Raw genomic sequence first — 24775 nt, 5'->3', positions numbered from 1 at the left:
GAAGATGAACCAGGCTTGACCATTGCCAATGACTCAGAAGGCCATCACGGCCAGCCAAGCCGCCACCCTCACTTCCCTCGCGAGGAAATGCACGACCCTGAGCCAACTCAAGCAGCTCCATGCCCACATCCTCAAGCTCCACCGCCCCGAAAGAAACCCATCCGCCATCGGGCCTCTTCTCTCCGTCGCCGCCACTTCCGGCGACCCCTGTTTCTTCTCTTACGCCTGCTCCATTTTCGAGCACCTCCGTTGCCGCAACACCTTCATGTACAACACCATGATCAGGGTCACGTGCAATCCGGGTCCCCTGTTGCGGCGGTGTCGTTGTACTCGGCTATGTTGGGTTCTGGGGTCGAGGGCAATAATTATACTTTCCCGCCGCTGATCAAAGCTTGCATCTTTTTGGGTCCCGATTCGAAGTCCATTGGTTTGCTGGTCCATGCGCATGTCGTTAAGTTCGGGTATCATGTCGACCCTTTTGTGGTTAGCGCGTTGATCGAGTTTTATTCGTCGGTTTGTGATTCGGGGAATGCGCGGAAGCTGTTTGATGGAACTACCGTGAGGGATGTGGTCACATGGACTGCACTGGTCGATGGGTATGGGAAAGCCGGGGACTTGGAGAATGCGAGGCTCTTGTTCGACGAAATGCCCGAGAGAAATGTTATATCGTGGAGTGCGATGATGGCAGCTTACTCTCGAGTCAGCGACTTTAAGGAGGTTCTCTCTTTATTCAGGCAGATGCAAGAAGTGGGTATTGAACCTAATGAATCTGTTCTCGTTAGTGTACTCACTGCTTGTGCGCATCTCGGTGCTGTCACTCAAGGGATATGGGTGCATTCATATGCTAAGCGGGTGAATTTCATTTCGAACCGCATCTTAGCTACAGCACTGGTCGATATGTACTCAAGATGTGGTCTTGTGGATTTGGCTTTGTCTGTTTTTCACAATATATCTGATAAGGATGCCGAAGCATGGAACGCTATGATTGCCGGGGTTGCACTGAATGGAGAAGCAGTGAAGTCTCTTGAGCTATTTAAGAAAATGACTGCACATGGGACACAACCCACAGAGAGCACCTTTGTGGCTCTTCTCACGGCGTGTACTCATGCCAAGATGACTAAAGAAGGCCTTAGGCTTTTCGAAGAGATGGGTAATGTCCACGGTGTTGGGCCAAAGTCGGAGCATTTCGCATGCATTGTTGACCTTTTGGCCAGGTCGGGTATGGTGGAGGAAGCCGAAAACTTCATGGAGGAGAAGATGGGAGGACTAGGAGGAGCGGATGCTAATGTGTGGGGAGCATTGCTGCATGCATGTCGCGTTTATGGGAATGTAGAACTCGGGAATAGGATCTGGAAGAAACTTACTGATATGGGCATAACTGATAGCGGGACTCATGTACTCTCGTACAATATTTATAAAGAAGCTGGTTGGGAGAATCAGGCTAATCACTTGAGGAAGTTGATCTCGGATGCCCAGATGAAGAAGCTACCCGGTTGCAGCATGATCGAAGTGAATGGCATTGTTATAGAGTTCCGTGCCGGCAATTTTTGTCATCCACAGGCACTGGAGATGTGTAAACTACTCAATTCTTTCCTCAGAATAATAAATTTAGAGGAGTTATACATTGGCTGAAAATGTTCTCCAGAAAAATGAATTGGGCTAGGACTTCAGGAGTTTTGGTAGGATACCCATTCTTTTGATCTGTAACGTTTTGCTTCCCGTATCAAGCTCAGCGAGTTAACCAATCTTACAATCATCCATAAGAATTGCATCTTTGATGGATTCTTGTCTTCCAAATCAAAGCAATACCAACCCAATTGCAATCTCCCATGATCATTGATAAATTTGCCATTCTTTTACCTGGGAGACTCGTAATCTAGCGGGACATGGAAACTCACTCTCAACCCCCAGCTACAGCTTTAAAGGAGGCCCTACCGAAAAACTAAAAGTAGAAAGAAGCTCAATAATCTTGATTGGACCTAATCTAATTGGAAACATTTTAGGAAAAGATTCTTGTTACTCTAATCAGAATCTAATTACTGCTGAAAGTACCAAAAGATTTACTTCTAGAGAACCTGATGTTTGCTCAAGGTAATGGATCATAGTATTAATAAAAAAAGACATGAACCTCGTAGATTACTCACATCATGTTAAATACCACGTTGGTGGGCCTCGGTTTGCATTCCTCCAAATTGAAGAGAGCTTTGGCTTCGTTCTCTCTCACCAACCTGAACCTTCATGATCACCCGCCACCTCAAAACCAGGACTCTCTGCAGAGCAGCAAACCCACGTTCGTATCATTCAAATCAATCTCTCATCGCCAGACCACCTTCGTCTCCATCGTTCGACCAAAGTCCTCGCTCCAATAATGCATTCTCCATCAACCGTTCGATGGTCGATTCCATCCTCAAGAAACACCCAACTCAAGCTCTTTCCCTCTTCAAGAAACAGCTCCAGCTGGGCTTTCCCGGCGGCGTCGATGAAGCCACCGTCTCCCTGGCGCTCAAGGCCTGTGATGGAGACCTCGGGCTCTGCCGCCAGCTCCATGGCTTCGCCATCTCTTCTGGGTTTGTTTCGTTCACCACGGTTTCGAACTCTCTGATGAACGCTTATACTAAAGGTGGGAACTTTGACCGAGCTCTGTACATTTTCGAGAACTTGGAGCGGCCCGACACCGTTTCTTGGAATACCGTTCTGTCTGGATTCCCGGATAGCGAGGATGCGTTGAGTTTTGGCGTCAGGATGAATTTGAGTGGGGTTGGTTTCGATGCAGTCACATACACTACTTTGCTTGCTATTTGCTTGGACTACGAAGGGTTTCTGTTCGGACTGCAGTTGCATGGTCTAGTGATTAAATTTGGATTGGATACTGAACTTTTTGTAGGCAACGCTCTTATAACTTTGTATTCGAGACAGGACATGCTAGAACATGCCAGGAAGGTGTTTGATGAAATTCCCAGTAGGGATATAGTTTCGTGGAATGCGATGATATCAGGCTACACGAAAGAAGGAAGTTATGGGGTGGAGGCAATACGTTTGTTTATTGAAATGGCGAGGGAAGGCATGAAGCTTGATCATGTCTCATTTACCAGTGCTGTTTCGGCTTGTGGCTACGAAAGGAATTGGGAGCTTGGGAGACAGATTCATGGCCTGACAATAAAAGCTGGATATGAGAAGCATGTCTCGGTTGGTAATGTCTTGATCTCTAATTATTTGAAGTCTGAGACCGTGGAGGATGCCAAATTGGTATTCATGAACATGAGCGAACATAATGTTGTCTCGTGGACTACAATGATCTCCATGGATGAAGATGCCATGTCTCTTTTCAATCAGATGAGAATGGACGAAGTTTACCCAAATGATGTTACATTTGTTGGACTTCTGCATTTCATAACAAATAACAATTTGGTCAAAGAAGGTGAAGTGATTCATGGATACTGCTTAAGTACTAGTTTTTGCTCAGAGTTGAATGTTTCCAACAGCCTCATCACAATGTATGCAAAATTTGGAACCATGGGAAATTCGTTGAAGATTTTGAAGAGCTCAACTATAGAGAAATCATATCTTGGAATGCTTTGATATCTGGGTACACCCAAAATGGACAGTGCCAGGAAGCGGTCGAGACTTTCTTTTTGGTGACAAAAGAGCTACAGCCTAATGCATATACATTTGGTAGTGTATTGAGTGCCATAGGAGCTGGTGAGGCTATTTCTCTAAGGCATGGTCAAAGATGCCATTCACATCTAGCAAAACTCGGACTGAACACTGATCCAATTGTTTCAGGTGCTCTTCTTGACATGTATGCGAAGCGTGGGAGCATTTCTGAGTCTCTTAATGTTTTCCACGAAACTCCTGTAAAGAGCCAATTTGCATGGACAGCAATAATTTCTGCTTATGCAAGGCATGGAGATTGTGAGTCAGTGATAAGACTATTCAAGGAAATGGAGAAGGAAGGCATAAAGCCTGACGAAATAACATTCCTTTCAGTGCTATCCGCTTGCAGTAGAAAGGGAATGGTTGATATCGGCCAAGAACTCTTTGACTCGATGGTCGAGGAGTACTTGATCGAACCATTGCCTGAACATTATTCATGCATGGTGGACATGTTAGGCCGTGCAGGGAGGTTGAAAGAAGCAGAGGAGCTTGCTAGCCGCATTCCAGGAGGCCCAGGATTGTCTGTGCTCCAGAGCTTGCTTGGGTCGTGCAGAGTGCACGGGAACGTTGAGATGGCAGAGAGGATTGTGGATGCTCTGATGGACATGGAGCCCACAGAATCAGGGTATTACGTGTTGATGTCGAACTTGTATGCCGAGAAGGGACTGTGGGAGGAGGCGGCGAGGGTGAGGAAAGGCATGAGAGAGAGGGGAGTGAGGAAGGAAATAGGGTTCAGCTGGGTGGACGTGGGTGATCCTGATGGTTCGTTGTGCTCGCACGGGTTCTCATCAGGTGACATGTCACACCCTCGGTCGGAGGATATATTCAGGATGGTGGAGTGCCTGGGATCGGAAATGCAGTTCTTGAGAGAGAGACAGAGACGGGGAGAGACTGAGAGGATGTTTGCAATGTGATTTCATCAACTCACTCGATGCGCACAGGTAAATTTTCATCGAACTGGATGATGGATGATAAAGACTGAGCACCACTGCTTCATATCAATCGGTCGCGCGGTGAGAAACATGGAAGAAAGCAAGATTTTGGAAGGAAATGCGTTTATCTTTACTCGCTGAGGAAAAATTCAGTTTCAGTTTCCATGTCCAGCAGAAGCTGATGACACCACGACACATCTTTTGAGGGGCCGATGAGAAATGATTTCTTGCTTAGAGATGGCAAAAACTTGGCGTTAGATATCACTAGTCTTTGCTTTTCATTGTTTGAGCAATGGAATGCTCTACATTATTCTTTGACTATACGGAATTTTTCATACATAGTAAACATTGAATAACCATTTTTCGACCAAAGCTTTAGAGATAATTAAGGGATTCCTCACATCTCCCTTAATTCTCTATTTTCCTGCGGTTATGCATACGAGATTCTCCACATCTGTCTTAATTCTCTATGTCCATTAGGATTGTGCATCTATCTCCGTGATGGTGTACATACATCATTGATCCTAATTGATTGTGATTGATAATGTCTTGTTACCTTAAATAGTTATTTTAGTTATTTTATAAAAACGATAAAATCTCGTGTACACTACATCATAAGGCACACAAAAACTATACAATTCCCTTCAGTGAATTTTATCTTGGTGTCGGAGCTCTTGTTGTTTGAAGAAGCGTTGCAACATGAGCTCTTTAGTGTTATTTCCAACACTTTCCATTCGCTTGAAAGAAAAGGAGCCCAAAGGTACCGTCCGACTCGCCGCACTCAAATGAGTCATATCCTTAAATTTTGAGGCGTCCGGACGCACCTCCATATTTCGCTGCATCAGGGTTTCACGCACCTCTCTCGCTAGAATTTTTGCGTGCATGATTGTGGAAACCATCAGCCAAGTCACCCTGTTTTCGTGTTACCTGCCGTGTCAACAATCACCTTAAACGACAAAAAAGAAGGCAAAAAACAGCCACCTTAAGACTCAAACGCGTATTTGCCATGTCAGGCTCAAATGTGTATTTGCCATCCCTTGTTTTCTCGTGGCATGCCGTGCCAGCAGCCACCAAACTCAAATTGGCATTTGCCACGTTAGGTCAGCCTATTGTCTTGTAACCCATTTAAATTAGTCGCTTCTCTCTTCAGCAGACCAAATTGGTTCGCCTAGCCTACCCAACCAATCCTACATCGGTTGATCAGACGGAAAAGAGTTAAAAAATCCTAATTTTTTTGCATTTGTGCTAATTTAGTCATAAACCTTTTTTTATGTCAATTTAGTCATAAATAATTTTACTTGGTGTCAAGTCAATTATTTATTTATTTTTATTTTTTTGTTGACCGGGAACCACCGTGCAGTAGACGGTCGGCGCGTAAACCCAGAAGCGGGCGAGCCACCACCACAGATCCAGCCGCGGGTGAGTCATGCCAATGCAATGCCTCTGGGATTCGAACTCCTTCCCTTCGTGAGGGGGAGAGAGCCCGAAGCCGGTTGCGCCACCACGGGCGGTGGTGTGTTAATTCAATTATTTCCGGCTAATTTTGGCCAGATTTTACTTATTAGGTACCGGACAGCTAACGTGGCACAATTGGCACTAACGTTGACAATTTTTAATAATATTATAATGTTTTTGAATTTTTTATTTTCATTTTCATTTTCATTTTCTTGTTTCATTTTCCTTCTCCTCCTCCTTCCTCCAGCCATTTGTTGGAACTCAACGACTAGCTAGAGGCTTTGCCGTGAGGGTGAGCTCATGGCCTAGGTAGCAAGGCTCGCCCTCGCTAGCGTGACGCGACTGCGAGGCCGCCCTAGCGGGATCACCTTGCCCATGGTCGGCAAGGGCAAGCCTCGCTACCTAGGCCGTGAGGCTCGCCCTTGCCAAGGCGATAGAGCCTCGTTGGTTGTCCTTGGAGGAAGGAGGAGGAGAAGAAAAAAGAAAAAAGAAAATAAAAATTCAAAAATATTAAATATTATTCAAAGTTGTCTACATTAGCGCTAATCATGCCACGTTAGGTAACGGTGTCCAATCAGCAAATTTTGGCTAAAATTAACTGGAAATGATTGAATTGACATCAAGTAAAAGGGTTTAGAACTGGTATAAATGTGACATCCCATATTTTCAATCATGTTTTTTTATTGAATAAATTAGACATTTCATTGATGCGCCTATAAGGCTGTTCTCAATCACTTTCGAGATAACTAAACTATCTGGGAAAATCATTAAGGAACTTTAATGTAGTAGACTTGAGAATTTGACCAAGAATCGACTACTCGACCGTGATCATCTTTAGAGATCATTACGACACAGTTAAAAATCAATTAGAGATTAGATATAGGTCCGTTCAATTGAAATGTGTGGCTAATTGTAGGTAACAAAACTAAATTGGAAAATTCTCGTCAGCCAATACTAAATTGATTTTTTTTTTTTATCGTTTTGGTACTCTATGTCTGTATTTGAATTCTCGAGATATTCACGAAAACAAAGAGTCTCCAATATGTCGAGTGAGTTCATTGTGGCTCGAAGAAAATCGACCACGGATCATTTGCACTAAAATTTCTGAAAGTTACTCGGTAGCCTAGGTCACGCTAAAATCACGCCGAATTGAAATTAACCGCGAATTTGAGTTTGGTTTAAGTTATGTCATGTCACAATTAATTTTAGGAGCGTTGACTTAGTCTCGAGAAGATTTTTCTACAAACCGAGACTTTTTGAGAAAAAGTCAAGGTAGGGTTGTTTTTATCCAGAAAATATTGATGATCGTTTTTTATCGCAAAATTGGGAAGCAAGTTGGATCAATTGGTGAGAAAAATACCAATTGGATTGGTGAGGTATCGATTGAATTTATTGAGGCCAAATTGGATTGATTTGAGGGAGAATAAGTGTCTAATTGAAGAAGAAATCAAGCAAATTCGTATGCCCATCCATAACCTTTGGACCACTTCAATTGAGCTTCTAGAAGGACTATGGTGGCTGATTTGTGGCCATGGAAGCTAGCTGGTAGAAGGATAAGGTCAATGGGACAAATGGGGAGAAAATAAGATCAAGTGGCCCCCTTGTCTCCTTTCTCCTCTTCCCTCCTCCAAGGTCGGTCAACCAGCCCCATTTCCCCTCCATTTGTGTTGCTCGACACCCCCAACAAACCGGAGAGACCACCGGAGTAGCACCCGCCTGTCGCACGCCACTACCGGACCGCATGCCATCACCGTTCATGCCGCCGCTCACCGCACGTTGCCCCGCGCGCTTGCCGATCCATAACGCCGCCTCACCGCCGTCCTCACCTCCAAGCAAGCTCTTTGTGGTCTCCCAAACCACCGTCAAAGCCAGCCGGAGCTTCCATCTCCACCGCTTGAACCCCGTTTGGCCCTTTAAACCTTCCTCGATCCATTCCCGTCTCAACCAAGCCACCACCTTACTGTTTCAACCACCAACCAGCACCAAACATAAGCTGGAAGTGTGGGTTTCAAACAACCTTCAAGGCCCGTTTTGAGGTTGTTCCTGCATTTAAAAGTTAGGCCCGCTTTGGAGTGAAGTAAGCCACGTCGCGTCCCCAACAATTTGAGCAGATTGGATCGCAAAACAAGTGAGTTTAACTCGCTAATCCTCGCTTAGTAGGTTAATGACGGTTAAGGGCTGATTAGATTAAGTTAAGTATGGTTAGGTGGTTAGTTAGATTAGATTAGTGAAATTTAATTGTTTACCGATGCATGTTAGGTAGATAGTTAGTGCAATTAGGGCCTAGAGGAGCTCTAGTATTTATCTAGAGTGATTCGGAAATTTGTTGGGTTTGTTTTGGCATCCAATTAAGCATTACGGGCCTAAGTTGGATTTATTGACATTTATTTAATATTTTTCGTAATTAATTAATTATTTTTCGGAAATTAGACCGGGATAACCAGTGACTGAAATTTTGTGCTGATTGCAGTGGTGCTCTTTGTTTATTTAATTGAGTACCTGATTGTGCAAATTGAGGGTAATTAGTATTTGTGGGTATTTAATTCTAAAAATGGATAATTTTGGTAATTATTTGGAGAATTACCGGGCGTAAGTCTATAGCGCCAAAAATCTATTTTGGGACTGCTGAAAATAGTGGGAGGTTTAAAAGTGAAATCTTTGTATTATGGCTAAGGCTGGCCGTGTAGTCACGCACGTGTATTTTTATTAGGTATGATAAAAATGGTAAAATTGATTGTACGATTGGAATAGTATACAATACCAGCTCGATGACTCTATATGTCGTCTTGGAGAAAGAACGGTATAATATAACGGCTCGACGGCTCTATATGTCGTCTTGGAGAAAGAATGGTATGCTATAACGGCTCGATGATTCTATACGTCATCTTGGAGAAAGAACGTTATACTATAATAGCTCGGTGACTCGATATGTCATCTTGGAGAAGGAACAGCATTTTATACCGGCTCGATGACTCTATATGTCATCTTAGAGAAAGAACGGTATGCTATAACAGCTTGATGGCTTAGTATATCATCTGGATAAGGAATAGTATTTTAAATAGGCTTAGTAACTCGATAGGTCATCTTAGAGAAGGAACGATATATTATTATTTAGCCCTTGAGGCTAGCTACTATCTATTTTTCAGCTTAGACAAACCTGTCTGCAAGGTGGTTGAACCTTATAGATAATATTGATTGATATGACCGGGGAATGGTTTGGTTGACATGGAATCGATAGAGTCGATTGATCGATAATTCGATCTGTGGTGATTGATTGGATGTCTATTTGAATTGAATTGATTTGTAGGGAAGAACTGAGGCCAAGGTAAGTCTTCTAACTCGTGTTGTACTTAGGCAGCCCTTAGAGCGTATTTGCTTCCTAATCGAGTCGTAGGGGGTAGAACTTGCTGAGATGTCGTCTCACCCCATTGTGGGATAATATTTTAGGTCCTTAGATGGCTGCCCCTCCAAACCCTCCTGAATATTTTGGGCAACCCAAGAAGTTTACTAAGACAGGTTACCACATTCCGATACACCACCACCTCGAGGGACTCGAGTATGTGTTGATAAAGTCCACAGTCTGGGTCGATGTGGGAGGACCAAAAAAGGTGCCTCATGAGTACGGGCGTGGTATTGCCATTATGTTGATGGGCGCAGGGGAGGATCCAATACTAGAATTGGAGATACCGTTGTACATGTTGGAGGTTGCGTTCGGGAAGGGTACAATAGATCCTAAGGGTGGATCACTGATAGATGCAAAGGACCCCAAGCCCGAGGGCAATTCTGACTCTTCGGTGTACTTAGCTGTGGGCTCCAGCTAGAGCGAGGAAGAAGGAGAGATCGTCGAGGAAGAGAAGGACCTAGATGAGGATCCAGAGGAGCCTTGAGACCTCCACCCTTGTCTTACAAACCCTATGTTGTGAACCTATGTTGTGATAGAATCGACTTTTGTTAATAGTATTGTAATATATACTATATGGGTTGCAATGTATAAAAGTGTAGTTGTGGTTTTTCAGGTTTGAAAAATATGGCTCTACTTTTCTATCTCATTGTTTTATTATCTGGGAATTTTATATATGCTTCCGCATGCATATTAAAATGAATGGATCGCGATGCATCCAGGACATCACTATTTAATCGACCAAGCTGGGATGGGTGCGCTCGAAAATCGAGGTGTGACAATAAATGCAAAAAGGTTTGGGACTTTTTAAACATTTTTCCCTTGATCGGACTACGATGTCTTTATTAAGATACATCCACCCAAACATCTTTTGCATCTTTCCTCCAAATTTCGATTGACATTTCTATATTAGAGGATGTTAGAGATAATTAAGATTACTTTTGTAAAATCTTTGTACCTTAGACAATCATCTTGCCAAGCCAATAAATAGCTTATGTGCTATTCATTATCATCTTGTAAAGTTGATGTGTTGTTCATTATAAAAATTCACTGAAATTACACAATTCTCTTTGGCATATTCTTATCTTGTAAACATTTTACGATGTAAAAAAAAACAAAGAGGAAATACTCAAAGGCTACATCTTTGCTTAATAATTTTACCTTTTAACGTGTTACGATCAAGAATATACGAATATATATGTAGGAAAGAAAGTAATCTAATCTAACAAGAAAATTAGTTATCTTAATCTAACAAGAATACTAAGCACCTATGAAATAACAAAATATTAAACACAGTCTTTGAATGGAACTATATACCCAACAACATTCTTTAATATCTATGAACGTACTTCGAAAATCCCTCTTAGCTGGTGCATTCAGCTTGCATATAACAAGTGCAACTTTCTTTGTGACCAAGCGTCATGTAAGCCGAACTAGGTCAGGTATATGGATACATCAAATCAAACAGAGACAATGATAATTGTGTAAGTTAGACCTTATATGTCAATTCGAATATAATCCATGTCATCATTAGAATTGACAAACGTTGATTAAGCACGTGATTAAAATATCCACACCTCTTTTTCAAACAACTTTGAAACCGTTTGGAAACCCAAATTTAATTGTGGCAAACTAAGCTACATCGCCTCATGGTGCTCAATTTAACTTGCTCAATTAAGCAGTGCTTGACTCCAACGCTCATGCCTATCAAGACATTTGACAGCGACTTGGTCGTGGTTGATGCACGCAATTGACAGAGCCCTGCAACAAATAATGTTTACGGTTGACCTTGTTAGGTGTTGACAAAATTGGGAGGATTTTGAAGATGAGGTAATTTGACGACAATAAAAAAGAAAAGGATAAAAATAGGGTTTTGGTTTTCGTTCCTCTCACTTGGTTAAATATTTTAGAATCTTCAAAAACTCGGAGAAAAAGAACACGGCTACATACTCAATAACTTTACTATCTAATGTGTCAAACAAAGAAAGTAATCTAATACTATAAGAAAATTAGCTATCTTATTCTAATGAGGAATTTGGCTTCATTTATTTCACGAAAAATGAATTATTTAGAAAATATTTTCTTAAAAATGATTGCTTATATCCCTTAAAATAATTACCCTATGAAAAATATTTTCACATTGATAACAATATATGTCTAAATATTTTCGTAGATGACGAGAATATTTTTCATTTATTGATTATTGTAAACAATATAAGCAATCACTTTAAGAAAATATTTTCCAAATTATTGATTTATTTTAAACAAACAGAGCCTTGGTAATCCTAAAAAATAATGGAATAAAAAATAAGATTCCTAATATGTATTGGTATCTCTAACAGATTATTTTAAATATACTTAAACATAAAGAAAACGTCAAACTATCGTTTTGCTATTCCTATATAATAATAAAAAAATTATTCAAGATTCAGAATAAGAGAGAAGCATTTAAAATTTGCTCGCATCTGGTGCGAGGAAGAAGTTGTAAAAAAAAAAAAATTCTTGATCTTCTCTTTTCTTGTCGCTTCTTTTTAAATCTCTCTCAAGATTTATAGATTTGAAGGAAAAATCAAATAAAATCCTCAATTCGACCTTTCTTAATCGTTTCTTTTGGCATTTTTTTTTTGGGGAAGAAATAGTACATGGTTTTCTTCAAGCTTAGTTCAAGAAAGAATAAACTATTGAAATTTAGATTTAAATCGAGATAGAAAAGTAGAAACTCTAAATCATTAATTTTCCTTAAGAAAAAAAAAAAAGATGTTTGTACATCAAATACATGCTTAATAAGGTTGAAGGCTAATTTGATCAACAAACATAAGAAGATATGCTTCAGTAAAAAATATGAGGAAATAGGACCATCCCGTTTAACTAGTATTTCTTTATCCAATTTGTAATTCCTTTACATCCATTAATTAAACATATTGAACGATCATATTAAATTGGATTAAATAGTAGTCATCCGTACAATAAATTTTTTTACAAATTTCCTTCATGTGTAATCAATATTAGTATTAGTAGAATTTTCTGTTGATATAAAAAGCCAGTCAACTGGACGTCAAAATTTAGTCAATTTTGTGAAGTTTTTTTTATTTTAAAATATCAATATAATTAATTGGTTAAGAAATATACAAACGGAGAGTTATGAGACAAGTGGAAGCGTGGATGATTAATTATCTGTTGTCATGGTTGTTATAGAGAGAACGTGGATGAAGCGGTTATTGGTAGGAAATTTTGAATTGATCTGTAGAAAAGTTACCTTTACTAGTCAAGTTTTGGGTAAATTTTCATCAGTGAGCATAATTATGACTACTAAAGGAAAGTTGTGATCAAACATAACATTTAATTAACTTGTACTTATGTGGTTACAGCTTTCACGACCACAATTGAATCCTAAAACCATAACCTCTAGTGTGTGCAAACACTGGATGCAAACTTATGCAACAGTGTCCATTAAGATTCTTCTTGGCACTTCGCACACTTGCGCGTGAAATCATAGTCCGTAAGCAGTGCCCGCCTCCCTTCAAAGGGTAAACCCTCCTCTATGTATGAAATGGTCACCTGCAAGATTTCAGAATTTCTCACATCTCAGCTACGCATATGCTCACTATAAGAGAAAGAGCTGCATTGCTTTTCACCTAAACTGGCATAATTTCATCCGAGCACATGCTAACTAGCCAGACTAAGCCGCAGGTAATTACCTCTTCTCCCTTCGAAATGGGTTTTAATGCCACTATCGTTGCTTGACCATCCCTATCCTTACAAGGCGGAAACAATCAAATCACTTCTTTCGCATATCATTTGCAGTCTCCACCCACTCAGGTGTCCATAAAAATGAATAGGTTCAACGTAGCGTAGAATAGATATAGATGATGTTATGTTGTCAACACTCATGGGACGGTTATGGGATAATGGAATAGTTAGTGCAAAGAAATAACCGTTCGAGGCGTAGGAGAAACCGCCTGAAAGTAATTCTGAATTGGTTGAGATGAGCTCATTATACCAATGTCCCAAAGTCCTCTCCTCTCTCTCCTCTCTCCTTCACCGGTCTTTGTTACTCTCTTTCACCCCCTCTCTGTCTCCGTTACCCTTTTTCACTCACCCCTATCGTCTCTCTCTCTTCACTTTCTTTGACAGCCTCAACCGGTGGCTTTTCTGGGAAGGAAGAAGCAAAACCCATCAAAAAGTGCCAGACACTGAGACCGTCACCTCGACAACGCTCAATATGGTGGCCACAAGCTCTGCTTCAGGGACTTGTGAATAATCTGGTCCACAAAGAATATTGCAATTCTCTGTTTTCTCGTCTTCCTTTTTACCACATTAATGCAAAATGCTTTTGAAGGAATGAGTTTGGGAGCCCAAGATGAAAATACTATAAGAATAGCGAAGAACTTAGATGCAACAATAGCTGAAATTTCATCATATAACTCAAGCACGGTTTTGAAAAATAGTGCTAGTGATGATAATGATAATGAGGTTTCTTTGTGTGAGATGTCGGTATTGGACCCCCTTCAAAAGAAAGCAAATGGAACAAGTTATGGAAGGCTTAAAACCTCAAATGAAAAAAAGAAAGAAAAAAAAAACTAAAAAAATAATACCCTCGATGCCAGTAGAAAGTTAAGGTGACCTGATTTTGATTGACATAGAATCCTAATTAATATGTTTAGTTTATTTTTATGCCATCGAGGGTATTATTTTTTTTGCCTTTGATGTGCCTACTTATTACAATGAGAGTGCTGGATATTTAAAGGCGGTGATTAAAACCCCGAGAGAAGAACACGTGAGAGCCTTCTTGTTTCAGTCGCATGCAAAAGAAAATGAGAGAGGAGTTTTGATTAAAATGTCAAAAGAAGCAAGTAAAGCTTAACTTGCCAAGGAGATTGATTGGATAAGGTTTTTTCACTGCATGAAGTCGGCAAAGGAAGACTAGCTGGCGGCTATTGGCACCTGCATCTTGCCAACTTGCCCAAGAAGTAAACGGAAGTCCATTATGTATGAAGTCAGCCACTGGACATGTGACGGTGACGTTCAAGCTCTCTAGAGGAGAAACATCTGAAGACGAACAAAGGAACCCGTACGTGCCGACACTGATGGTCTCCATGACAATAGCCAGCAGAGTCAACGACCAGATGGTCGTTTTTGAAGAAACATTCTACTGAATTGGGCTAGAATAAAGAAATGGATGCATACGTTGCTCGAAATATGCAAAGACAGGGACGTAACAAAGATTGGATAGGGAGGAGGAAGACCAAGTTGCCAAGTTTTGCTCCCACCAACTACAATCAAGTCATAATATAATAAAAATTTATTTTTAAGTGAAGACTCTAGAGCAGTCCTCATCTCCAAGCATAATGTTCAATGTAAAGTGGAACTTCATAATGGGTAACTATTAACTCAAGAACAACATATTGAATGAAAGAGTCATTATATAGATAACTGAACCCTTGGGCCACGGGCGCTGGGCAGCAGATGTTCCTTCCTCTGGTCTCCTTTATTGACGTCAAAATGTTCTTCGGCAACCATTGATGGTTTGAAACACCACAAAAAAGACGACAATCACTCCCGCCCATATCTTTATGCCGACTTCTATAATGTTGGCCATATCCTTGGGCGTAGTGGCTCTTATTAGAAGGGCAAAATTGAATGCGTAAGATATTACTGTCCTATATAGCAGTACCCTCGTAATCACCATGAAAAATGGCCTCCTTCATGGGAGACCACTCAGAATGAGAAAGACAATGCTAAAGGAAGAAAGAAAGACCGTCATGATGACCTTAGAAAAACCAATATCGCGTTGCTTTGGCAACGCTCGGACGACTCATACTCAATTTGGCTGCAAATATGCCAAGTAATGCGGCGATGAGGATGAAAACACTCTTGTCTATCCCGAGCCACTCATATTCCTCATTGAACTTCTTAGAATCTCCAGGTGAGCGCCACGTCTTCATGGCTTCCATTGTTGTCCTCCAAAGAGCTTGAACGTCCCCGAGAGAGAGAGAGGAAAGAGGATGGGGAGGGAGAGAGCAAAGACGAGATTTAGCAGCGGTAAATTGAGGAATGACAATCATCTCTCACTCTTTGTATTTTGAGAAATAATTCCACAACCGTGTAACTGTATCGCTATTGAATTTGGAGGAAGTTTCCCTTCAATCTAGAATGGAGGAAGAAGTCATTTGATAAAGAATAGTCGAAACATTCAAAAGCGATACAGTTACACAGTTATGCAATTATTTCTCAAAATACAAAAAGTGCGAGAAATGGTTGTCATTCCTCGATTTATTGCTGCTAAATCTCGTCTTTTCTGTCTCCCCCTCCCCCCAATCCTCTCTCTCTCTCTCTCTGAGACGTTCAAGCTCTTTGGAGGACAGCAATGGAAGCCATGCAGACGAGGACCTCACCTGGAGATTCTAAGAAGTTCAATGAGGATTATGAGTGGCTCAGGAGCGACGAGAGTGTTTTCATGCTCGTCGACACATTGCTTGGCACGTTTGTAGCCAAATTGAGTTTGAATCGTTTGAGCGTCCTTTGGCAACACAATACTAGTTTCTCTGAGGTCATCATGACGATTTTCCTTCCTTCCTTCCTTTAGTGTTGTCTTTCTCATTCTAAGTAGTCTCCCATCAAGGACACCATTTTTCATGGTGATTACGAGGGTACTGCTATATACGGTAGTAATATCTTACGCATTTAGTTTTGCCCTTCTGCTAAGAGCCACCGCGCCCAAGGATATGGCCAACAATCTAGAAGTCGGCATAAGGATATGGGCGGGAGTGATGGTTGTCTTTTTAGTAGTGTTTCACACCATCAATGGTTCCCGAAAGACATTTTGACATCAATAAAGGAGACCCGAGGAAGGAACACCTCCTGCCCAGCGCCCGTGGCCCAAGGGTACACTTATCTACCCTATCCAATCTGTTTTATGTCCCTGCATGTTTCGAGCAACGTATGCATCCATTTCTTTATTCTGGCCCAATTCAATAGAATGTTTCTTCAAAAATGACCAGGGGAGATGGTTGTCATTCCTCGATTTACCATTGCTAAATCTCGTCTTTGCTCTCTCCCTCCCCATCCTCTTTCATCTCTTTCTCTCTCTCGGGACGTTCAAGTTCTCTGGAAAACAGCAATGGAAGCCATGAAGAAGAGGACCTCACCTGGAGATTCTAAGAAGTTCAATGAGGAATATGAGTGGCTCGGGAGCGACGAGAGTGGTTTCATGCTCGTTGAAGAAAAGAAATTCAGATTCTGTGATGTTTTCATTGCGTGTCAATTGAATGAATGAGACTACAATTCATAGTTGTCATAGACAATGCCTTCTCTTTTGCCTGATAAAAAAGAAAAAATCACCAGGAAAGAAAGATATACTGGGAGTTGGCGGCCAGCCTTTTCATTTTGCCATCATGTCGGCCAAGTTGCAAGTGTCTCTTGATGAAGAACTCAATGTGATGCAACTGCCGAAGCTGAAAGAACAACTTTGAGTTCTCCAAATTTTGAGATTCTGAGTCATGGGTATGCGAGTTCTAGTGAATTTGCTAATTGTTCTCCTTGGAGATCCCATTGGAGATGCAGCTAAGAATCCTTATGATTGTAAGCTCAATTCAACCGCTTTCTTGACATTTATTTCCCTAAATGTATTGTTCACACAGGTGAATTTACAAATTCCTCAACCTTGCTCGCCTGGACTTTTTGCATGTTGCTGAACTCCTACTCCTTGTGTAGAGGCTTTCATGTCCACTAGCACTTCCTTGTAAAGAGAAAGAGAGGATAATCACCCTATTGACCACCATATCGGCATTTAATATCTTCCCCTTGGGGCTTGAGTCGCGAGAGCAATGCGTAGTCACTGAGCCCAATTGCTAACCGACTTCGCAGCGTGCAGTGGTAGGACATGTGCCTTCTACTCCGCTCCACCCCACCATGGCCTAATCTTTGCTCCCCTCCCTCCGCCTTAGGAAGAAACTCTTCCGGCCCTCCCTCCTCCTCCAGTCGGTCAACAAAGCACAATTATTACCGCCTTAATGTGCTTCGTTGGTGGTGACGGGGGAACGGTTGCTTGACAAACAACAGAGTAGCAACGAGTGCGGAAAGCGAGTGAGCGCTGAAGCAGGGGCGCATGCTTTGTCGACGACAGCGGGGGAACGACCGCTCCACAAACACCAAAGCATCAACAAGCGTGATGAGAGAAGAGAGTAAGCATCGGAGCAAGGACACCTCCTTCGTCGGCTCAGGCGAGGAATGGCCATTTCATGAATGTCGGAACGAACGTCAGAGTAGCAACGAGCATGAAGAGAGAAGCGAGCGAGCACCAGCACAAGGGTGGTCGTAATGTGGTTTGTTGGCGATGGCGGGGGTTACGGCTGCTCTACTCCGCTCCACCCCCACCATGGCCTAATCTCTGCTCCCCTCCCTCCGCCTCAGGAAGAAACTCTTCCGGCCCTCCCTCCTCCTCCAGTCGGTCAACGAAGCACAATTATTACCGCCTTAATGTGCTTCGTTGGTGGTGACGGGGAACGGTTGCTTGACAAACAACGAGTAGCAACGAGTGCGGAAGCGAGTGAGCGCTGAAGCGGGCGCATGCTTTGTCGACGACAGCGGGGAACGACCGCTCCACAAACACCAAAGCAGCAACAAGCGTGATGAGAGAAGAGAGTAAGCATCGGAGCAGGGACACCTCCTTCGTCGACTCAGGCGAGGAATGGCCATTTCATGAATGTCGGAACGAACGTCAGAGTAGCAATGAGCACGAAGAGAGAAGCGAGCGAGCACCAGCACAAGGGTGGCCGTAATGTGGTTTGTTGGCGATGGCGGGGATTACGGCTGCTTGACGCACGGCGGAGTAGTAACGAGCGTGAAGAGAATTTGGGATTCAAAATTTTGAACCAGTTCGCAGCTGTTGGAGAGGAACGAAAATTGTTTGCTTCTTTTTCTTCTTCCATGCTGTAATAAATGCATTGCAAAAGAGGCATGCAAACTAAGGAGAGAGAAACCATGTGTAGGCTAGGAGGGGGGAAAGAAGGCTAGGGATCGGAGGGAAGGAGGAGAGAGGGGAAGAAGGCAGAAGAATTCAGTGGGCCCACGCTTCCACGTGGCGCTGTGTGAGTGGTCGGGGACCATGCTAACATGGCACTCCCGGACCACCCAATATTTTCTCGGAAGGGGAAGTAAGGGGTTCAAATCCTCACATTCCTAGGAGGGGTTGGAATTGAGTTAGTTTCAAGTGTGGGTTTTGACTCCCACGCCTTGTAAGAAGGCAGGCAAAATTCTGAGAGTAAGAGTTAAAGTAAGAGTAGAGTAGGACCGACTAAAAAAAAAAAAAATATAGTGAAACAACAATGGTTCCGGAGCCATTTAACTCATGACCTTTCAACATCAAATTTTAAAGATCACATCTTTAATCATCTCCAGATGTATTGATGGACTCACAAGTAAAAGATACATAACTAACAATGATGCCTAATTATTTCATTCACTAAAATTAAAGTAAAACTTTGATATTCACAAGCGTCGCACTCGATACTCTCAAGTCTTCATTGATTCTACTACCATCTCACCCGCAACAGGAGAAACACGGCGGTCGCATCGTGATGATGCAAATGCAAAGGGACGCGAAAGTGACTCATTCCTTCTATTCTAAGATTGCAACAACTTGCTCGTTCGAAAAAGGATCAATGAAGGAGTAGAGGAGCATTACCTGGATTTCTCGAGGAGGAGGGGCTTGGAGGAGGGCGGAGATTTTAGGAGCGCACTTCTTGTCAATTGGGCGGACGACTTCCATTTGGAGATTGCTTCTTCTCTCAAGCTCGAGAATGCTCTACGGATTTTTCTGGCAAAGGCAGCGACGGCAAACTCTCAATCCCGAGTTGTAGTCCACGCTTCTCCTGCTGCTCTTGATTTCATGGTGGTGGCGCGGCACTACTCGGCGTCTATTCCTGTACTTAGGGGCAAAAACAAAAAAAAATCACTAAGATATCTAATTCAATCATAATACATTTAATTTTGTAAATTTATTATTAAATCATCTAATAAAACTTTAATATAGTCATTTCGAAGCTAATTCTAGCCTGAAAATGCTAACATGAATATTTAGTTAACGCCATCAATCCGACCCACATTAATTGAACAAATTTATGAAAAATGGCATGCGAAAGTGATTTTTAGCTCATGAATATTTGGAACTTCTCAAAAATTTATGAGGGCGTGCTGTTGCAAACTGAATGCATAAATGTAAACTTAGTACATCCTATTTTTCCTAAATGACGTACGGTTTTATCTATATAGCTAGAATAAAAATTATGTTAATAGCAAGTAAATGCAAATTAAAAAAAATTTGAATCGGACGTCCTTAAAAGGTTTTTTTTACACTATTCATTCTCTCCCCCATTAATGCATTTGGGGTTATTATTATTTTTTTTGGTCAGTCATACTCTAATTCTATTTTAACACTCACTCTCAGACTTTTGCCCTACCTCCTTGCAGAGCGTGAGAGTCGAAACCAACTCCTGAAATGAAACCGTCCCCACCCCAATCTCTCCTGAGGATGTGAGGATTTGAACCCCTCACTTCCCCCTTTCAAGTTGGAAGGGTGGCCACTGGGATTTCATGAGAAGATTTCTGTACAAGTAAAAGAGCAAATTGGTCTTGACCAATCTCAGGTAAACTCATCATTCACCAACTTCTCTCTTATGAGAAAATAAAACGCTTTGTTTAACACACAACTACTCCTTCCATTCCAATGTGCCTAACCATAAAAATTCATTATGCAACATGATCGATCTAAAATAAAGGTAATTATATAATGTGGCGTGGCTGCAATCCATGACCACCAAATTTGCACAAGCAAATCTTTCAAATAATCAAAATCGTTGACAAAAAATATATATCTAGTGTGGGCTAGAATCCTCCTCGAAAATCATCGGTACCATTTCTAACCTAAATAATACATATGTGTTGCATTTCTGGAAAGTGAGAATATCCACCACGTAATTTTATGACCTTCCTCACACGGGACTTGGTTCCTAATTACAAAGACTTTGCACCTATCCTAAAAGGAAGGACTGCATCATGCCTAGAAACTCTTCTTTTCAAACAATTTCTACCAAGCAAAGAAACCACTGTAATTTTCTTCCAAGGCTTATGCTTATGAACCCAACTGATGTTGCAAAAATACACAATTACTCTCAACAGGTCCAGACCTTCTGAGTTGCTTGCTTACGCTACATATCAATTCAACTGAGACAGATCATAACGCCTTTACTATTGCCTAATCATACGGCGCAGTTTTATCTTTATCAACATATTCTTCACCTTCAACACGCTAGGAGTAATAAGTCAATTGTGCTGCTAGGTCGAACATGTGCTTGGCTATGATGAAGATCACAAGGAAACAGAATTATATTCTCGTGGCGTAGCATCTGATGATAGACTGCTAACAGTGTTCATAATGTAGTTTAACTAGAAAAATAAATGCCATGAAGAAGTTCCCTCCAACCCAGAATCCAATTAAAGAAAGAAGAAATGCTCGGGATAGATGATCATGTAGGGTGTAAAAACTATTAGCATATTGCCCATGCGACAATCCATAGGCCAGCTTAGGTTCATATCAGATACTTGTGTACCTTCTCCTCGATCAGACCACCTGAAGTAAACACTCCAGCATACTCCAAGGCCTGAAGAACTCTTTTCTGCACAAATGAAGAAAACAACTTCAACACGCAGCACAACTGGCAGAAATAACACAAATTGAGGAAATTGCCCCTGCAATACAATTGCTATCTTAAGAAACAGAATGACAAAAACGAAGTGCGATTAAGAAAATATATATGATGCTAATACAAAACATAATCAAAATGACAGAACCATGGGATGTTAACAGCAATTCTACAGAGCAAATCTAAAGCTAAAGCTTGGTTATACCAACAATTAACAAGGTCCAAAAACCAGAAATAACTAAGGCAAAGTGGTCCACACAAAACAAGCACATTGTGTGCAAACATAGCGGTTTGGTAAAATCATTAGTGCAACAATCATACACTGCTTACTAGGAGTATTCCAGCAATGGTACTGGCATTCACAGTGCACGAATGAGAAAATACTCAAGCAGAAAATGATGAATTCTCTGGTGTTGTCCAAACAGATGCAATTCAGTGTTTTGCAATTACCTCACTCTCATCATCAAGAACTGTTTCCATGAGATAAAGATCACAAAATTTGGTGATCTGCAAAAGTACTTCCGACACAGAGGATCTTACAGTTGCTCGTTTCTGCAAAAAGAAGTACTAAATCAGGCAACACTCATGCAAAACACATGAATATGGTAATGGGACCCCACAAAGGATTCTATTACCTGAAGCTCCTCAGGACTACTTTCCTCAAGAATAACTCCGAGCGAACGACATGTGACCTGAACAAATAGCTTAAGCATCAATGCATGACTTGATGAGGCAAAGAGAAGTGGGAAAGCTTGGTGCTTAGCATAGATCCCGATTTTGAGAGAGAAAGGGAGGGAGAAGAGGAAGAGGGGGGCGGTTTTTGGAAGGGAGCGCACGCGCAGAGAGACTGAGAGAGAGAGAGAGAGAGAGAGAGAGGGAGGGAGAAGGTGGGGGAAGGGGCGGTTTCGGGAAGAGAGACGTGGAAGGGAGCGCACGCACAGAGAGACTGAGAGAGAGAGAGAGAGAGAGAGGGAGAAGGTGGGGGAAGGGGCGGTTTCGGGAAGAGAGACGTGGAAGGGAGCGCACGCACAGAGAGACTGAGAGAGAGGGAGGGAGGGAGGGAGGGAGAAGGTGGGGGAAGGGGCGGTTTCGGCCCGTGCAAATTGGATGACCAAATTTTCAGGGATTTCAGTTGCCTTTGCACGACGTTCTCACGAAGTTCATCCTTTTCTCTGAGCATCGATAAAATGACATCCCATCGCCCCCAAAGTACTCTAGAATTTGCACTGTCGCTATCACCGGCCTTACATCTAGAAGGTCGAGGCCGCTCCCAAAACCGAGACAGATAAGTCACGGAGAGAAAGTTAAGGCTATTTCTTTTCTTTTCCTGTGCTCAAAACCTTTGCTAGCACGCAAAAATGCCGCTTGTTCATTAGCTCATCATATTAAGTCTAGGGATCCAAGGGAAAAATGAAGAGGAAAATATAAAGGGAGAAGTCGATGGACACACGAGGAAAATTCCTATGTGTTCTCCATAATGACAAACAAATGAATTCTCTCATCTACGGTAGAACAAGACCGAAAAGGGATAATACTTTCACAAGGCACAAACCTCATTTGACCAAATATTTGCTCAATGAAATGAGCAAGTACTATCTTATTTGCCCTCTATGCTGATTGGGACAATGCATTTGAAGGTGCCCTATTCTAAAGTAAGATGAATTAATGATAGCTGCTGGCTGAATTGGCATAAGCAAAGAAATCAGTGAAAACACAAAGTGTAATCTGAGAGCTCCGATCTATACTTGCATTAGTTGATCTAGAACCTTTACGCATCCATCGACCCGTATTAGTTGTACCTGATGAAGCGTTATAGCTCATCGCAGAAAATAGGTCCCATTTTCAAAGGAATTATCCTCGGCGAGGTGAGTGCAATGTGTTCACAGCAGCTAAATATATGTTCAGAGGACAATCCTGTAAATTTGATGGGAATTAGAAAAGAGGAATTGGGTTTTCTTTGATGTTTGTCTTAATCTATGCGCAGGAAATTAAGCCATATGGTGTGGCAAAAGTTGTGGCTTCAGACAACGTTGAATTTGAGAAGGTGATTTGTTGTGGGAGTTGTCAGTTGGGCAGAGTACAGAAAGATAAAGAAGAAATGGGATGATCAGGAAGCTTGATCCATTGGGGTTGCCTTTGTCATTGGAATATTGGGTAAATTTCTCATTCACGAACAATTTCCTTTTATCATAATCTTTTCAGCGATACATGAATTTCTTCTTAATCAAAAGAACTTTACAAGACTCTGCCGGGGTGGGTAATAGAGTTTTACAGGCGTGCTACAGATTTTGGCATGTGCGGCTTAAATAGCCGTGCTATTCTGGCAGAAAAATGTTTTAGATAAGTGATTTTGACAGAAGAATGGTGTTTTTTCAGAGCAATACGTCACAGAAGGTACACATTAGAAGAAGGACAGCTCTCAACAGGGTCAAGAAATGATGTGGGGGCAATTTGACCTTGGATCGGCATCTTACAGAATGCCCTAAGTCAAGTTTTGTCAAGTTCTTGATCTCAGCCTCTCAGGAGACATCAAACTAAAAACCATTTGTTTGTACTGATGCTTTAGACTACCAACGTTTTCCCCCCCTTCTGGTTGCGTTTCTTTATGGGCTTTTGGTTGTTCTTTCAGGATACAGTGGACTTACAGCCTATGCAGGGTTCTTCAAGATATGAAAGCCAAAGCGAGGTGAGAAGGTGTTTGTATCAATGGCACCGGGGACAGTTGGGAACTTGGTCGGACAGTACACAAGGTTGCACAGCTGCTACATCGTTGGTTGTGCTAAAAGCAAACGAAAAGTCACTTTCGCCAATGTTTCCGTCACCAAAGTTCGTGAATCATGATGAACTTGTTTTTGTTGTTACAGGTACAACTGCTCAAGGAAAAATCTAAGTTTTAATGAGGCCTTCAACTATAGGTAGGAAACTGATTTGAACTCAACTCCCGAAAGGTCAGATCGCTTCAGAGCATATTAAGAATCTAAATTGTACATTCTCTGCTCAAAAGAATAATCTGGTCTTTTTTCGCCGGTTTGCTTTTGTCGATTGACAGGTATTTTCCTGATGAAATCCATTTATACTTTAACAATGTGGGTGCCGAGATGCAAGAAACCGCGGTCGCTAACATGAATACCTTTGGCAGAGTCACTGCGTCCGGAGAAACATCCAAGTATGCAGATTCAGGGAAAAGAGCGCCCCCAACATGCTATAGGCCATATACAACAGAATAAAGACCCAGGGGCATTTAGGACAGATCATGTTGGTCTTTTCCAGGATTTCATCTCGGCCACCAGCAACCATCTCCACAGCGGCAAGTTGTGCCCGCTCGAGGACATCTCAGATGGCCTGCAGAGCATTCCTTGTGCTTTCACAGTGCTGTTTCACGGCGACAACATTGGGAAGAAAATTGTTAAGATTGCAGAAGAATGAGAGTTTGCTAATGGTTTGTGAGTTAGCCGGATTCAATGCCTCAATATCGGATTACTTCGAATTTACCACATGAACTTGACGAGCATTGTCATCTCTAATGGTACTATTTTACTCAAATTCCTACATATTATCAAAAGTATTCACATTGCATCGGGTAATATATTATCATATTTCGCAAAAAGGAAATTTTTTTTACATTAAGTTGT

General features: G+C 41.8%; 3 protein-coding genes and 1 pseudogene across 4 annotated transcripts; 3 read left to right on the top strand and 1 right to left on the bottom strand.

The window, feature by feature from the left end:
* Positions 1-336: 336 nt before the first annotated feature.
* LOC120291683 (pentatricopeptide repeat-containing protein At2g20540-like) lies at positions 337-1632 on the top strand. The gene has a single exon (XM_039309367.1). It carries the CDS (start codon positions 337-339, stop codon positions 1630-1632), a length of 1296 nt encoding a protein of 431 aa, XP_039165301.1.
* Positions 1368-4956, top strand: LOC120291219 (pentatricopeptide repeat-containing protein At4g32430, mitochondrial-like). Its single transcript, XM_039308289.1, is given in 2 exon segments — positions 1368-3529; positions 3532-4956. Coding segments are annotated over 2 exon segments (2328 nt in total). The 5' UTR covers positions 1368-2238; the 3' UTR covers positions 4569-4956.
* Positions 4957-18993: 14037 nt separating this feature from the next.
* LOC108958344 (peroxisome biogenesis protein 22-like) lies at positions 18994-21881 on the bottom strand. 2 transcript variants are annotated; one of them, XM_039310193.1, is made up of 4 exons: positions 21779-21881; positions 21594-21695; positions 21051-21116; positions 18994-19364 (listed from the first exon to the last, which is right to left on the bottom strand). In XM_039310193.1, the coding sequence occupies exons 1-4, from the start codon at positions 21854-21856 to the stop codon at positions 19359-19361; spliced, it is 252 nt and encodes an 83-aa protein (XP_039166127.1). In that variant the 5' UTR covers positions 21857-21881; the 3' UTR covers positions 18994-19358. The 2 variants fall into 2 exon arrangements, with proteins under 2 accessions (XP_039166127.1, XP_039166126.1); XM_039310192.1 differs by lacking the exon at positions 18994-19364 and having other exon boundaries at positions 21003-21116.
* An 887-nt stretch (positions 21882-22768) lies between these two features.
* On the top strand, positions 22769-24569 carry LOC104430864 (annotated as a pseudogene).
* The last annotated feature ends 206 nt before the right edge of the window (positions 24570-24775 follow it).

Source organism: Eucalyptus grandis, chromosome 3, assembly GCF_016545825.1.
Source record: "Eucalyptus grandis isolate ANBG69807.140 chromosome 3, ASM1654582v1, whole genome shotgun sequence".
Classification (NCBI taxonomy): domain Eukaryota; kingdom Viridiplantae; phylum Streptophyta; class Magnoliopsida; order Myrtales; family Myrtaceae; genus Eucalyptus; species Eucalyptus grandis.
This window is presented reverse-complemented; position numbering and strand designations above follow the sequence as displayed.

Bases quoted from the DNA above. Each gene is read 5' to 3' on its own strand.
- LOC120291683 (XM_039309367.1), top strand. From the start codon at position 337: ATGTTGGGTTCTGGGGTCGAGGGCAATAATTATACTTTCCCGCCGCTG.
- LOC108958344 (XM_039310192.1), bottom strand. From the start codon at position 21,856: ATGCTTAAGCTATTTGTTCAGGTCACATGTCGTTCGCTCGGAGTTATT. The intron at 21,696-21,778 runs GTAATAGAATCC...TTCTTTTTGCAG, and splicing joins GTAGTCCTGAGGAGCTTCAG to AAACGAGCAACTGTAAGATC. The intron at 21,117-21,593 runs GTAATTGCAAAA...TCATTTGTGCAG, and splicing joins TTCTTGATGATGAGAGTGAG to AAAAGAGTTCTTCAGGCCTT.